Source organism: Puma concolor, chromosome A1 (genome assembly GCF_028749965.1).
Source record: "Puma concolor isolate L17-30 chromosome A1, mPumCon1.1.hap2, whole genome shotgun sequence".
Lineage (NCBI taxonomy): Eukaryota > Metazoa > Chordata > Mammalia > Carnivora > Felidae > Puma > Puma concolor.
In genome coordinates this window covers 126,437,866-126,452,483 of record NC_141667.1, presented here as the reverse complement: position 1 = coordinate 126,452,483, position 14,618 = coordinate 126,437,866, and the positions used below count along the sequence as shown (strand labels likewise).

Here is a 14,618-nt window from a genome sequence, read left to right as displayed (position 1 = left end):
CTACCATTAACATTTTACTATACTTGCTTTATAAACATTTATCCATCCCATTAACTATCTTATTTTTTTCATGAATTTCAAAGTAAACTGCAGGGAATGAAATACTTCCCCATAAACACTTTAACATGCAAATCATTCACTGGAGTTCAATATTTATTTAGGTTTTGCATCTTTTGATTAAAAAAAAAAAACATATCCAGTGAAATCAACGTCTTAAGTGTACATTTGCTGAGTTCTAACAAATAAATATACACATGTGGCTTGCTTTTTAAATTTAAACTTTCCTCCTCTGTAAAAACTGATAGGACTCTGTTCTCATACTTTCATAACCTAATATACAGATGCAGGGTTATGGGACAGTATTTGCTTAGGAATGCCTTTGAAGATCATTTTGCAAAAAAGTATTCCTGATGATCACAGAGAAAAGGTAGCTACCTGTAAGGCTTCTGTTTACAAAATGGTGAGATCCCCAAGCCCTAACATACAAGATTTCCAAAGACCGGGAGGCAGAACCTGGTTTAACAGTTAACGAAAGCCTATACTGGGGGATTTTATTTTTTTAATCAGTTCTAACTTCATCTTCAAAGCTCATGGATCAGATAAGAATTTCTAGTTCCTATGAGATAGTCACCCTACAATCTCATTAGTGCAGTCGAGTAACAACACTCACTCGCTCCTCTTACATGAAAGAGAAAACAGAAAGTCGAAATGAATCAGGTTGTCCAAAAAAGAACAGTAATCTCATTATTGCTTTAAATAATTTCAGTTACAAACAAAAATATCAGGAAAATAATGTGTGGCTAAAATTACCTTCCCATTTATCACCATCAGAAACATTCTTCAGATCTAAATGTGGAATTTGGGTTCCACATGCTGCTTCCCCTTGAACACCAACACTTTGACCTCCTGGCACTTCTGATTCAGTGTTGGCATTCAAATCACATATCTTGCTACTAGAATCCTGTATTTTAAAATAAAAAATACATTTCACAACCACAAAGCTTTTCTCACTCAGCTTAAAAACAAGCAGCATACATCCTTGGATGGTCTCCTTCAGTCTACTGTGCCCATATACTCAGCTGTCCCACTTCCACCCTCCGAACTATTTGCAAATATACACCTGCAGTTTGATAATATGTACTAGTGGAAGACAAAGTTTGAATCCCAAATTTAGGAAGTGTTTTCATAAACAAGTTTCTTACGACTAAAAGTCGCTACTTAACTGTAAAATATATGGTAAAGAGAATCTAGATTTAAGTCTCCTATAAACCTTTCAATCCAAGAGTTAAAGGCCAGATATAATAAGTGGTAGATTAAACTTAGTCAAATTTTTAAGAACCATAAGAAAAAATAACTTACCAGAATCAGGTGTGACAATGTATCACTGTCAAATGACACATATTCTTTCCTAAAAATACAAGTACAGTTATTAGTCTTTTAAGAATAAATAGATTACTACCATTGCATTTTTTTTTTTTTTTACCTAGATTCCTCTCTTCCCCATATACTTAGCATTTACAATGTGAGAGAAAATGACAACTGGACATACGCCCATTCTTTGGAGCCCTATATCTGAAAATCACACACTACTGAAAAGATCCACAGAATTACTTCAGGTTTAGAAAAATTAACATCTGCCATCCTCCCACACAACCACCCCTCAAAAGAAAAACATCTAAAAAGGAAATTTAAATCCACAATAAATAGAAAACAAAAGGGTTGAATGTCAAATGGAAAAGATTTTGTAAAGTAAATATTAGTTTTAATTGAATAGCTTTATTATCCCCAACTCTGAGACTTTTTGTTTTTCCTTTTGAAGATTTTTTTAAAGGTATAGCTATAGTCCTATTTTTTTTTTTATGGTCCTGTATTTTAAATCTGATTGTGTTCTATCACAATCAAAACAAGACAACTACTTCTAGACCTCTCCTTCCTCAAAACATAATGGTAACATGTAAAAAGGAAATTTAAAATTTCAATTCACCTCTTATTCCCCTATAAAAATGAACCCCTATTTAGAACAAGTATTAGAGCAAGCTGTCACAAATGATCTCTAACTATCTGACCAGTCAACAGAGCATCTAATCTCAAAATGGGTTAAAAGTTTTCCCCAAAGATATGGTTATAATTTACAATGATACACACAGATGCTGCTTCTATCCTGCCACAACAGTGTGTACCTAGAAGACAGGTCTTGATCTAGCTATTCCAAGTCATCCCTCATATATATAATTACCTTATTCTTCCTGAGCATGAGAAATGACCTAAATTCCCTGGCAAGCTCAAAGGCAAGCTTCCTTTGATTAGACTGGGAGCAAATGGCGGAACTCAAGTCTTCTACCTTGAGACTACAAAAGACCCGATTACCTTAATTTGAGAAACATGAGTGTTAAACATGCAAAATGTAATCCATCTAACCAAGGAATTCTTTGGATCTAAGAACAAGTTTGCTAACCTATACACAAGTTGAAGAGGAAAGATCTTTTCCAAAAAGATTGAGTCCTCACTAAATGGATCCTTATTGTTCTACCAAATCCAGATGTCATCATTCTGGGGATGCCTGTTAATGCTGTTAATCTTATATCTTCAGCCCATAGCTCCAATACTCCCTGGGCTGGAAGAGGATCATTCCTGCCTCCTGAAAGGAAGCACAAGGAACTGCTGTAAGCAGGAAATCTGTGGACCTTCAGAGTATGGAGACACTCCAGAGACATGGCTCCAAAGAATTTACTTACCCTCAGAGTACAGGTTTCCTATTCGCAATTAAGAAAGACAATGGCATTAACACAAGTTTACCCTTGCCAACACGCTATCACCAAATCAGTAATATTGTTTCAGAATCCTCAGTATTTACATTCTAGTCTGTGTTCATTACTGATGTGTTTTCTAAATACCAAATCATCTTTCCTAAATCATCTTTCCTAAGAAAGTTATAATACATTTCTTGGCAATGTCTCAGGGAATCAGAAAAAGGGACAAGACCAAAACCTACTCAGTGACTTAAAATATTCTAGAAAGCTTCTGCTCAAAAGGACTCTATCTATCAAGTATCTATGGAGACCACATATGGCTGAACTACTCATTGCCTCAGGTATCTCCCTCCCATTTTTGCTGGCCAATGAGGAAACAAGCACAAACTGCCTAAGAGTGCACTACCCTGGGACACACCAAGGAGGAGCTGGAAGGGGAAAAAACCATCCTGTACAAATGTGTTAAAGCAAATATACTATAATCTTTCAGTTAGTTATCCACAGTTCTATGCCTATGAATCAACTTACTGAAAAGTGTATTCAGAATATCCATAAATTTCCAATTGTTCTACAAACCAATTGAAAGTTTTTAAGTATCTCCAAGAAAGCTCTGTTCTTCCCTCTGAATATTTTCCAAGTTATAACTAATGTCTGTCTGAACCTGTAGCCCCACTGAATATTTATGAATATTCTTCATGCATACCATTAAAATAAAAAGTTGGTTTTTTAGATTATCAAAAATGTTAATAGATTCATGTAAAAAATTCACCCCCAAATGTGTAAAGGGCTCCAATTCTCAAAATGACCAATTAATTAGTAATGAGAGGAAATGCTTACCCCTCAAGACAGCCATCTTCACTGTCACCGTGGTCACTGCATGGCTCTAACAGTATACCTACAGACTGACAAAAAGAATACCACTGCTGTATTAATGGAGCTCCCAACACTCATATATGAAAGGAAATTTCCAAACTAAATTCTATTAGATTACAAGTCAGTCAAATGCCCCCTTTTAATTCTTTGTAATCGTCTTTAAGTATTGGCATCCCTTTTAACAGAGAATAATTTATCTTTCTCAAAACTTGAGGCCTGTGTGCATGTGTGTGGATGTGTGTGTAAAATGGAGACCCTGTATTCTCACTACACTATTAAGAGGTACTACAGTTACTATCACATTCCTTTTCCTTCCTTAGAACTCTTTCCTCCAAAAAGGATAGCTTTATTGTCCTACCTGCCAACTGCTGCTTCTCTTTCTTTCCAGCCACAAACATGTTAAGTTGGTAACTTCCTAGCAGGTAACACAGAAATCATTTGGTTCACCACATCCCCTTATCATATACATTTGAAATAACAACTGTAAACCTCAGAAACACATGAGAACACTCCCCCTATTTTCTAATGTGTCTAAGGACACCATCCTATTCCTGTTCCTTCCCCAGATACTTACTGAGCCTAATAAAAAAATCCTGTGCATTACTACAAATTATGTAAACTCTTCAGTGTTTTTGAGAATCACTTCCAATCAACAGTTCAATTCTTAACAAACTATTTGTCCAGTTTTAATATGAAAGACAGTTCATAATTATCTGGAAAAAGCTATTAAATTACTTTTCCATTTTCCAACTAAATATCTCTTTGAGGTTGAATTGGCTTCATGCACTTCAAACAAAAGAACCTATAGCAACAGACTGAATGCAGAAGCAGATATGAGAATCCAACTTGACTTTTATTAAGTCAAACAAGCATTAATGATATTTGTAAATATGTAAAATAATACCATTCCTCAAAGTAAAAAATGTTTTATGTAGCCTTTTTTTTTTTTTTTAACATATATTTATTGTTGAGAGACAGAGACAGACACAGCATGAACAGGGGAGGGGCAGAGAGAGACGGAAACACAGAATCCGAAGCAGGCTCCAAGCTCTGAGGTGTCAGCACAGAGCCCATCATGGGGCATGAACCCACGAACCGTGAGATGACCTGAGCCGAAGTCAGACACTCAACCGACTGAGCCACCCAGGCGCCCCTATGTAGCTTTTTATTAAGCTTTTTATTAAAAGCAACCTTATTTATAGTAACTTGAGTGAGTTTAATAAACATTTTTTTAATTTTTCAATTTTAATTTTTAATGTGGTAAATAATAATCAATATACCTATGTAAATAAAATCCTTCTAGTATGTTCAATAACTCTTACGAATATCAAGAGATCCTGAGACTCAAACCGTGAGAACCACTGATCAGACTTCAGCAACCTCTCTGCTCTGGAATACAGCTTTACATTCTTAAATATGAAGGCATCTGGGCTCGGGAAATAATCATTACCTAGACCCAAGATTTAAAATGAGCCTTGGTGGGGCACCTGGGTGGCTCAGTCAGTTAAGTGTCTGACACATGATTTCAGATCAGGTCATGATCTCACAGTTCATGGGTTCAAGTTCCACATCACACTCCAGAGCCTGCTTGGGATTCTGTCTCCCTCTCTCTCTAAAATAAACATTTAAAAAAATTAAAAATTAAAAAAAATAAGACTTGGTGTTTTACTCCAAGAACCAAATTCAAGTCTCATCACAAATGAGAGCTACAATCATTTAATTGCCTATCTTACAGTTACTGGAGAGAATAAAAAAAAAATAGCTTACAAGAAAAACTTATAAAGCTCTATTATAAAAGTACATTATTACATCACCAACTCTAATTTAATCTATAATTCCTTATACTATGAAATAACTGAAACAAGTGTAAGGACTGACAGAATACCTACATATTTTCTAGCCAGATGTAGCCAACATAATTCTTAAACAAATAGTGGAAAGAAGTAAAACAAACAAAGAAACAAACAACAACAACAACAAAAAAACACGGCAAGTGGAGGGAACATAAAAGAAAGAAGCAGTGACAGAAGACGAATGCTGATAGCCCAGCAGTGAAATTCAGAGTAAGAATATAGGGTTATGCTCTAAAATATGCCCCAGGACAAAAAAATAAAAGCTGTTAGAGTCAGGTTAAAGTATGGCCAGACTTCAATTTAAAAGACACAGAAATATGCAATTCTTTCTTAAGAAACTAAAGTATATTTTATCATGTGAACAAATTGTACTTCCTCAGAATTCACTCCCCATAAAACATTCATTCCTTTGTACATGGGTAGAAAAAGCTTTTTTATTCTAAACTATCAGCAGACAAAACAGCCCATACTCTCCCCCCGACCCCATCCCTTCCCCACAAACATCAGCGTCCTCAAAAGGAAGTCCAGGCACTGTGGTCTCAATTAAGGTAAGCCAGAGAGCTCTGGTGGTAGTGGTGGTGGCGGCAGTACTAGTGGGAGGAGCAGCTGCAACATAATCATAACGCCGATGTTTTGGGGGCTGTCACAGCTTACTGCCAGGAACTAATTAAAGCCTGATGGGTATTTCCAGTAATTTCTCTGGCCTCCACCCATTCCTTATGCATCCATTATTGAAGCTTCCACATTGTTTAGTTCCACATCTTCCCATCTCCACTTACCTAGTACTCAAGCATGCTAATAGTTACTTCTTTTAAGTAAGCTAAATATTCTCATTCCACTCTCACATTTCATCTGCTTAGTAAACTCTCACTAAACAGTATGTTAAATATACTTCATTATAAGCCAATTTCTTCCATTGATTAATGTGGTCAAAACTGGTAAGTCTCCGCAGCAAAGAAAACCATCATTAGAATGAAAAGGCAATCTAGTGAATGGGAGAAAATAATGGCAAGCAATATATCTGACAATAGGTCAATATCCAAAATGTATAAAGAACTCATACAACTCAACAGGAAAAAGACCCAAACAATGCAATTTAAAAATGGGAAAAGGATCTGAATACACATTTGTCAAAGAAGACATACAGATGGTTAACAGGTACATGAAAAGGTATTCAACGTCACTAATCACCAGAGAAATACGAATCAAAACCACAGTAAGATAGCATCTCACACTTAGCAGAATGGCTATTATCAAAAAGACTAGAAATCACAAGTGCTGGGGAGCATGGGTGGCTCAAGTTGGCTGAACATCTAGCTCTTCTTTTAAGTTTATTTATGTATTTTGAGAGGGGTGCAGAGAGAAGGGGAGAGAAAGAATCCCAAGTAGGCTCTACAATGTCAACACAGAACCCAATGAGAAACTTCATCTCACAAACTGCGAGATCATGACTTGAACTGAAATCAAGAGTCAGCCACTTAACCAACTGAGCCACCTAGGCACCCTGAACATATGACTATTGATTTAGGCTCAGGTCATGATCCCAGGGTCGCGGGATTGTGCCCCACTTCAGGCTCCGCTCTGAGCAGAGAGTCTGCTTAAGATTCTCTCCCTCTGCCCCTCCTCCCCTCGCAGTCAAGAAAGAAAGGAAAGGAGAGAAAGAGGGAGGGAGAGCAAACATTGGCACAAAGATGTGGAGAAAAGGGAACCATAGTGCACTGTTGTGAAAATGTAAAGTGACCCAGCCACTATGGAAAGCCGTATGGACGTACCTCAAAAAATTAAAATTAGAACATATGATTATCAGCAATTCCACTTTTGGATATTTATCCAAAGGAAACAAAACACTAATTCAAAAAGATAACTGCAGCGCCATGTTCACTGTAGCATTATTTACAATAGCCAAAACATGGAAACAACCTAAGTGTCTATCAATGGATGAATGAATAAAGAAAATGCGGTGTATATATTTATATATTTGGAGTATTATTTTGCCATAAAAAAGAAGGAAATCCTGCCATTTGTCACAACATGGATGGACCATGAGTGCATTATGCTAAGTGAAATAAGTCAGACAGAGAAAGACATATGCCAGATGATGTCATTTATATGTGACATCTAAAAAACAAAACAAAAACAACCTCATAGATACAGAGAACAGATCTGTTATTGCCAGAGGTAGAGGCTCGGGGGTGGGCAAAATGCGTGAAAGCAGTAAAAAGGTACAAACTTCCAATTAGAAAATAAATAAGATATAGGGATATAATGTAAAGCATAGTGACTATATTTAATAATTCTGTATAGTATATTTGAATGTTGCTAAGAGTAGATCTTACAAGTCTCATCACAAGAAATAAAGTTTTTTAACTGTGTGGTGATGGATGTTAACTAGACAGGCTTGATCACTTCATAATATATACAGTATCATGTTGCATACTTGAAACTAATATGTCAATTATATCGCAATTTTTAAAAATGTTTTTATGTTTATTTATTTTTGGGAGAGAGACAGAGCGTACGCATGAGCAAGCAGGGGAGGGGCAAAGAGAGAGGGAAACACAGAATCTAAACATACTCCAGGCACTGAGCTATCAGCACAGACCCCAATGCGGGGCTTGAACTCATGAAGTGTAAGATCATGACCTGAGCCGAAGTCAGACGCTTAACTGACTGAGCCACCCAGGTGCCCAATTATATCGCCATTTTTAAAAATAAAGAGAGACTGGGATTTAAAAACAACATAACATGTTACTGAATGACTGTTTCTTGGCAGAGGTTTTAAGTATTTTCGTAACTGTTAAGAAAAAACAAAAACAATCTGAGGAGATCTCATAATAGTACACATTGAAGTGACAATCATCTATCTCTTGTGCTCTATCATCTAGCTCTGTGAGACCTTCCCAAATACATCTGGACTCCACTTGAAGAAGATTACATCTCAGTAATCGCTCATTGTTTGGAGGATATAAATAAATGTAAGTTTGTTAGGTATCAACAATTAAAAGCTTGCTAATCTTGAAATGGATTGATTTATGATAAAGTTATTGATAAGAACAAGTATTTTGATATAATCTCTAATCAGGCTACTGATCACTTTCAACCCCTCAAAAACAGTCCAAATTCCTGTACAAACTATTGTACCATTTACAGATCACTCTCCTATCAGTACAAAAATTCTAAATATTTACTACAAATCTAGTAGCACATTTAAAAAAACCCATTATGGGGCGCCTGGGTGGCGCAGTCGGTTGAGCGTCCGACTTCAGCCAGGTCACGATCTCGCGGTCCGTGAGTTCGAGCCCCGCGTCAGGCTCTGGGCTGATGGCTCAGAGCCTGGAGCCTGTTTCCGATTCTGTGTCTCCCTCTCTCTCTGACCCTCCCCCGTTCATGCTCTCTCTCTGTCCCAAAAATAAATAAATGTTGAAAAAAAAAAAAAATTAAAAAAACCCATTAATTTGCTAAAGACTGATCTGATAAAAGACTGTTACTCAAAATAAACGAAGAACTCCTAAACTCAACAGAAAACAACCCAATTAAAAAATGGGCTTCGGGTTCGTGAGGAAAACAATGGGCAGAAGGCCTGAACTCATTAAAGATACAGATAACAAATAAGCATATGAAAAGACACTCAACATCATTATGGCATTAAGAAAACTGCAAATTAAAAACAACAATGAAATATCATTATACACATATTAGAACTGCAAAAATCTGGAACACTGACAACAACAAATACTGGTGAAGTAGTGGAGCAAGAGGAAAACTTAAACATTACTGGTAGGAAAGCAAAATGGCACAGCCATTTTGGAAGACAGTTGGAGGTTTCTTATAAAATTTGTACCATTTGACCTATCAATTATACTGCTTATTATTTACCCAAAGGTGCGAAGAACTTATGTCTACACAGATATTAGTACCAGTGTTATTGATAACTGCCAAAACTTGCAAGCAACCAAGATGTCCTTCAGTAGATGAATGGATAAATAAATTGTGGTACACTGCAGCAATGGCAATGACTAAGCACTAAAAAATGAGCTATCAAGCCATGAAGCAAATGTGAAAGTAACTTAAATGCATACTACTAAGAAACCACTATGAAAAGGCTACATACTGTACAATTCCAACTATACGATTCTGGAAAAGGCAAAACTATGCAGACAATAAAAAGATCTGTGGTTGCAGGGGTGGTGGGAGAAATAAACAGAGCACAGAGGATGTTTAGGACAGTTTAAAAACCACAGTATGAATATTATAACAAATACATGTCATTTTACGTTTGTCGAAACCTATGAAATGCACAACACTAGGAATGAACATTAAGGTAAACTAGACTGTGAATGATTATGATGTGTCAAGGCAGGTTCATCCTTGGTAAAATACGTACCATTCAGGTGAGTGACGGTGATAATGTGGGAGTGTGCCTGTGTTGGGGCAGGGAGCATAGGGGAAATTACCATACCTCCCTCTCCATTTTGTTGTAAACCTAAAACTGCTCTTAAAAAAACAACAAAAAAAAAAGGTTTTGGGGAAAAATAATTCTTGCATTGTTAACAAAGTAAATGATACACCAATTTCATTCAACACATTTACTTAGGGGCACCTGGCTAGCTCAGTCAGTAAAGCACATGACTCTTGATCTCAGGGTTTTAAATTCAAGCCCCACACAGGGTGTGGAGCCTACTTAAAATATGTATATATATATTTTATTTAGTTGCCTACTATGTGCCAGATGTTACTCATTTATTCATCACATATTCCACAAATACTTAATGAATACCTATGTGTTCTAGATAATGGGATGCAATAATGAACAAATAAAAATCTCAATCCTCATGAAGGGTTGAGGGATTATAGTCCCTGGTGGGAGACAGACAGTAAACTACTAATTTAAAAGATATGTGCAATAGCGGTAACACTATCAAGGGCAAGGGGGACAAGGACGGAAACTTCAGGGACTAGATGGGGGTGGGTCAATGGGAAGACCTGCTAATACTAATACAGAGTGATGAGGAGATTTGGCCTTACAGAAAAGGTAAAACTGAGCAAACATCTACAAGGTGAGAGGAAGAAGCAAACCACAGGACACCTGGGAAAACAGCAATCCAGATAGCTAACCTTAAGACTGAGCTGTCGGGGGGCCTGGGTGGCTCAGGTGGTTAAGCAACCAACTTCGGCTCAGGTCATGATCTCACGGTTCATGAGTTCGAGCCCCACATCAGGCTCTGTGCTGAGCCTACTTCAGATTTTGTGTCTCCCTCTTTCTCTGCCCCTCCCCAGTTTGCACTCTGCCTCTCTCTCTCTCTCAAAAATAAACATTAAAAAACTAAAAGAAAAAGAAAAAGACTAAGCTATCATTCAGTGTTTCTGCAGTACCTATTCCTCTATTTTTATACCTAGATGGCAATGGAAGGTTCTGAGAAGAGAAAGGAAAGGAAAATTCTCTAATTTTCCTTTTAAAACAATCACTCTGGCTGCTGTGCTAAGAACAGACCACAGGAAGGCAAAGATGATATCAGTTACCAAGACTATATTAATCTATTAATCTAGGAGAAATTATATTGATATGGACCTACAGGGTGGCAATGAAAATGGTAAAAAGTGGTCAGACGCCAGATAAACTTTGAAGGTATTGCCAACAGGACTCTGTAAAGAATGGGATGTGCAGCGAAAGAAATCAAGGATGACCCAAGGCTTTTGGTCTATGCATATGGAAGGAGAAATTGCCCTTTACTGAGATTTTAAAGACAAAAAGAAGAACAGCCATGTGGACAAGATTATAAATTCAGTTTGGCGCCTGTAAAGCTTAAAATGCTTACAAGATATTCAAGTGGAGATGTTAAGTATAACAACTCGATATAGGAATCAAATTCAAGAGAAAGGCCTCAACTAGAGATATAAATTTGGAAATCTTTACAGGTAGACAGTATTTCAAAACCATTAGATGAGGGGCGCCTGGGTGGCGCAGTCGGTTAAGCGTCCGACTTCAGCCAGGTCACGATCTCGCGGTCCGTGAGTTCGAGCCCCGCGTCAGGCTCTGGGCTGATGGCTCAGAGCCTGGAGCCTGTTTCTGATTCTGTGTCTCCCTCTCTCTCTGCTCCTCCCCCGTTCATGCTCTGTCTCTCTCTGTCCCAAAAATAAATAAACGTTTGAAAAAAAAAAATTTAAAAAAAAAAAAAAAACCATTAGATGAAATGATATTACCAACTGAGTGAATGAAAATAAGCAATCCGAGAAATGGGCACTGGGCTGTTCCAAATTTCAAAGGTTCAGAACACGAAAAGCAACCAACAAAGAAACAGGGCAGTCAGTCAAGTAGAAAACAACAAAGAAGAATGAGATATTCTGAAAGCCAAGGGGGAAAAAACAAAACAAAACAAACAAATGAATGAATGAATAAATAAATAAATAAATAAAACAAAAGAACCTATCAAGGTAGTGTGAGTAATTAATTAAATCAAACTGTACTCTTAGGTCAAGTAAAATGTGCAAGAGACATCACTGGTACCTTGCAAAAGCAGTTTCAGAGGAATGATGAGGCAAAAGGTTACCAGAAGTAGGTTTAAGAGAGAGTGGAAAGAGAAGAATTAAAGAAAAGAGACAATTCAAGTAATTTTATTAGAGGGGGAAGCAAAAAATAGGGGATTATCTACATACAGGGGGGTGAAGAGTCAAGAGAGAATTATTTCCTACACATGGGAAAATAACATTTTACACTGATGGGAGTGATCCAGTAGACAGGCAGAAATTGAAAATCCAGAAAAGGGCAAGGAGACTACTACATGAAAAGGGATTTATCTAATATACCAGCATAAGTAAAAGCATTAATATATAAGTAATATACAAGTGGAGTAAAAATAACAGGAGCAACTTAACTTCAGTGAACGTTTCCTAGTTTATAAAATAATTTTATACTTCTACTTCTCTGGATACTTATAATAATCCTCTAACAGAAGTTATTACTCCCTACCTGTCTAAAGAAAATCAAGGAGCAGATAAGGAAAGTTAGGTAACTTGGCCAAAGTCACACTGCTATTAAAAGGCAAAGCCAGAATACAAATCTCAGTTGACAGACCCTAAATTCTTTATTATACCTACACTTTAGTTCATGACTTAGAATGAAAACATGCTGAATAAAAACTTCCTTATCCATTAAGAATCTTATTTTAAAAAGTTATCAAAACTAAACTGTGAAACATGTTGTACAAAGATACTGCATGGATGAATGGATAAAGAAGATGTGGTATATATATATATACAATGGAGGATTACTTGGCAATCAAAAAGAATGAAATCTCTGGAGGTATTATGCTAAGTGAAATTAGTCAGTCAGAGAAAGACAAAAATCATATGACTTCACTCATATGAGGACTTTAAGAGACAAAACAGATGAACATAAGGGAAGGGAAACAAAAATAATATAAAAACAGGGAGGGGGGACAAAACATAGGAGACTCTTCAATATGGAGAACAAACTGAGGGTTACAGGAGGGGTTGTGGGAGAGGGGATGGGCTAAATAGGTAAGGGTCACTAAGGAATCTACTCCTGAAATCATTGTTGCACTATATGCTAACTAATTTGGATGCAAATTTTAAAAAATAAAAGATATAATTAAAAAAAAAAGAAAGATACTGCTTTGTGTACGTATATGTATATACATGTGCGTGTGTGTGTATTTATTTATTTTTTATTTATTTATTTTTCATGCCCAGCACAGAGCCCAAAGCTGGGCTTGAACTCACGATTCTGAGATCAAGACCTGAGTTCAGATCAAGTGTCAGACACGTAACAGACTGAACTACCAGACACCCCAATTTGTATATTTATTGACGTTACTTTAAAAGCAATGCAACCATGGACAATTTATGACAGTGAAAACAATTTAGTTACTTTTTAAAAAAATTTTTAATGTTTATTTATTATTTTGAGAGAGAGAGAGAGAGAGAGAGAGAGTGTGTGTGTGTGTGTGTGTGTGTGTGTGTGTGTGTGTGTGTAGTGGGGAAGGGGCAGAGAGAGGGAGACACAGAATCCGAAGCAGGCTCCAGGCTCCAAGCTGTCAGCACAAAGCCTGATGTGGGGCTCAAACCCATGGAATGCAGACCACGATATCAGGACCTGAGGTGAAGTCAGATGCTTAAATGACTGAGCCACCCAGGCGCCCCACAATCTACTTTCAAAATGATGTTCATGGGTTTTCTCTATGAAAAGATCCCGCGTTCTTCAGGAAAAAATTGGGAATTAGAAAAAAAAAAGCTTTTAAAAAGAACAAAATACAACCATAATACCACCAACCACCTCAGCTAACAATGTCATTTGTTTCCTTTCAGGAAAATATTTTTAAATATTTTATATCTACTTCTCTACCCAATGATGGTTCCTGATCTTTACTGATAGAGTGTATGTTCTTGGGACTCATAATCAAGAAAAATGTGTGTGTCAACAATAATGAACTATGACTTCTGGTATGAAAGGAATACACAAAGCAATCAGGGTTGCAGGTCTAGCACACTTAACCCAAAGATCTTTTATTCTTTCCATGTCTTACCTGGTTATTTTCTTCATCCTCAAATACAAAATCTTGCTGCATAACTTCACTGTCTAAATTAGTGCTAGCCACAGGTTCTGAACAGTCTCCGTTACTTTCACTGGCATTAATAATATCATCAGCAATATCAACCCTAGTAATGAAGATAAAAAAATCAGATCAGGCCAAATGTTGAATATGTAATGCTTTTAAAATAAATAAATATCAATAATGATCTGAAACTTCCACTTGTTAAGATAATGAGTCCTTTTCATAAAACTCCACACTTTATTCATTCTGCCAATTAGATTATTAAACACACGAAGTTTATTTTTGTCTCTCCAGGGAATGCTGCGAGAAAACTACCTTGTTTGTTATTCCCTTTGAAAATTTTCATAAACAAATGAACAGCTGAAAGAATAATTTATGTGCCAAAATAATTTCCCTTACAAATGCATACTCTCAATCATAATCATCTGTTTCAATTAAAATACAAGTCTAGCACTAGACACTAAACACCACAGTGTCCAACACTTTATCAAGTACAACAGTAGTTTCCTACTACAAATTTTGCATGTTACATAATTTATTCAGAATATGCAAAATACTGCAGTAGGCTT

The 14,618-nt window shown here is 36.6% G+C and overlaps 1 protein-coding gene across 13 annotated transcripts in view; it reads right to left on the bottom strand.

The window, feature by feature from the left end:
* Positions 1–14,618, bottom strand: part of FAM13B (family with sequence similarity 13 member B) — an 88,762-nt gene that overhangs the window by 22,511 nt on the left and 51,633 nt on the right. For all 13 annotated transcript variants that reach the window (XM_086703171.1, XM_086703190.1, XM_086703213.1 and 10 more), the window contains 4 exons: positions 14,020–14,152; positions 3,588–3,652; positions 1,360–1,408; positions 811–961 (listed from right to left, as the gene is read on the bottom strand). In XM_086703171.1, the coding sequence (XP_086559297.1) occupies positions 811–961; positions 1,360–1,408; positions 3,588–3,652; positions 14,020–14,152 (398 nt within the window). The remainder of the gene's footprint in view (positions 1–810; positions 962–1,359; positions 1,409–3,587; positions 3,653–14,019; positions 14,153–14,618) is intronic.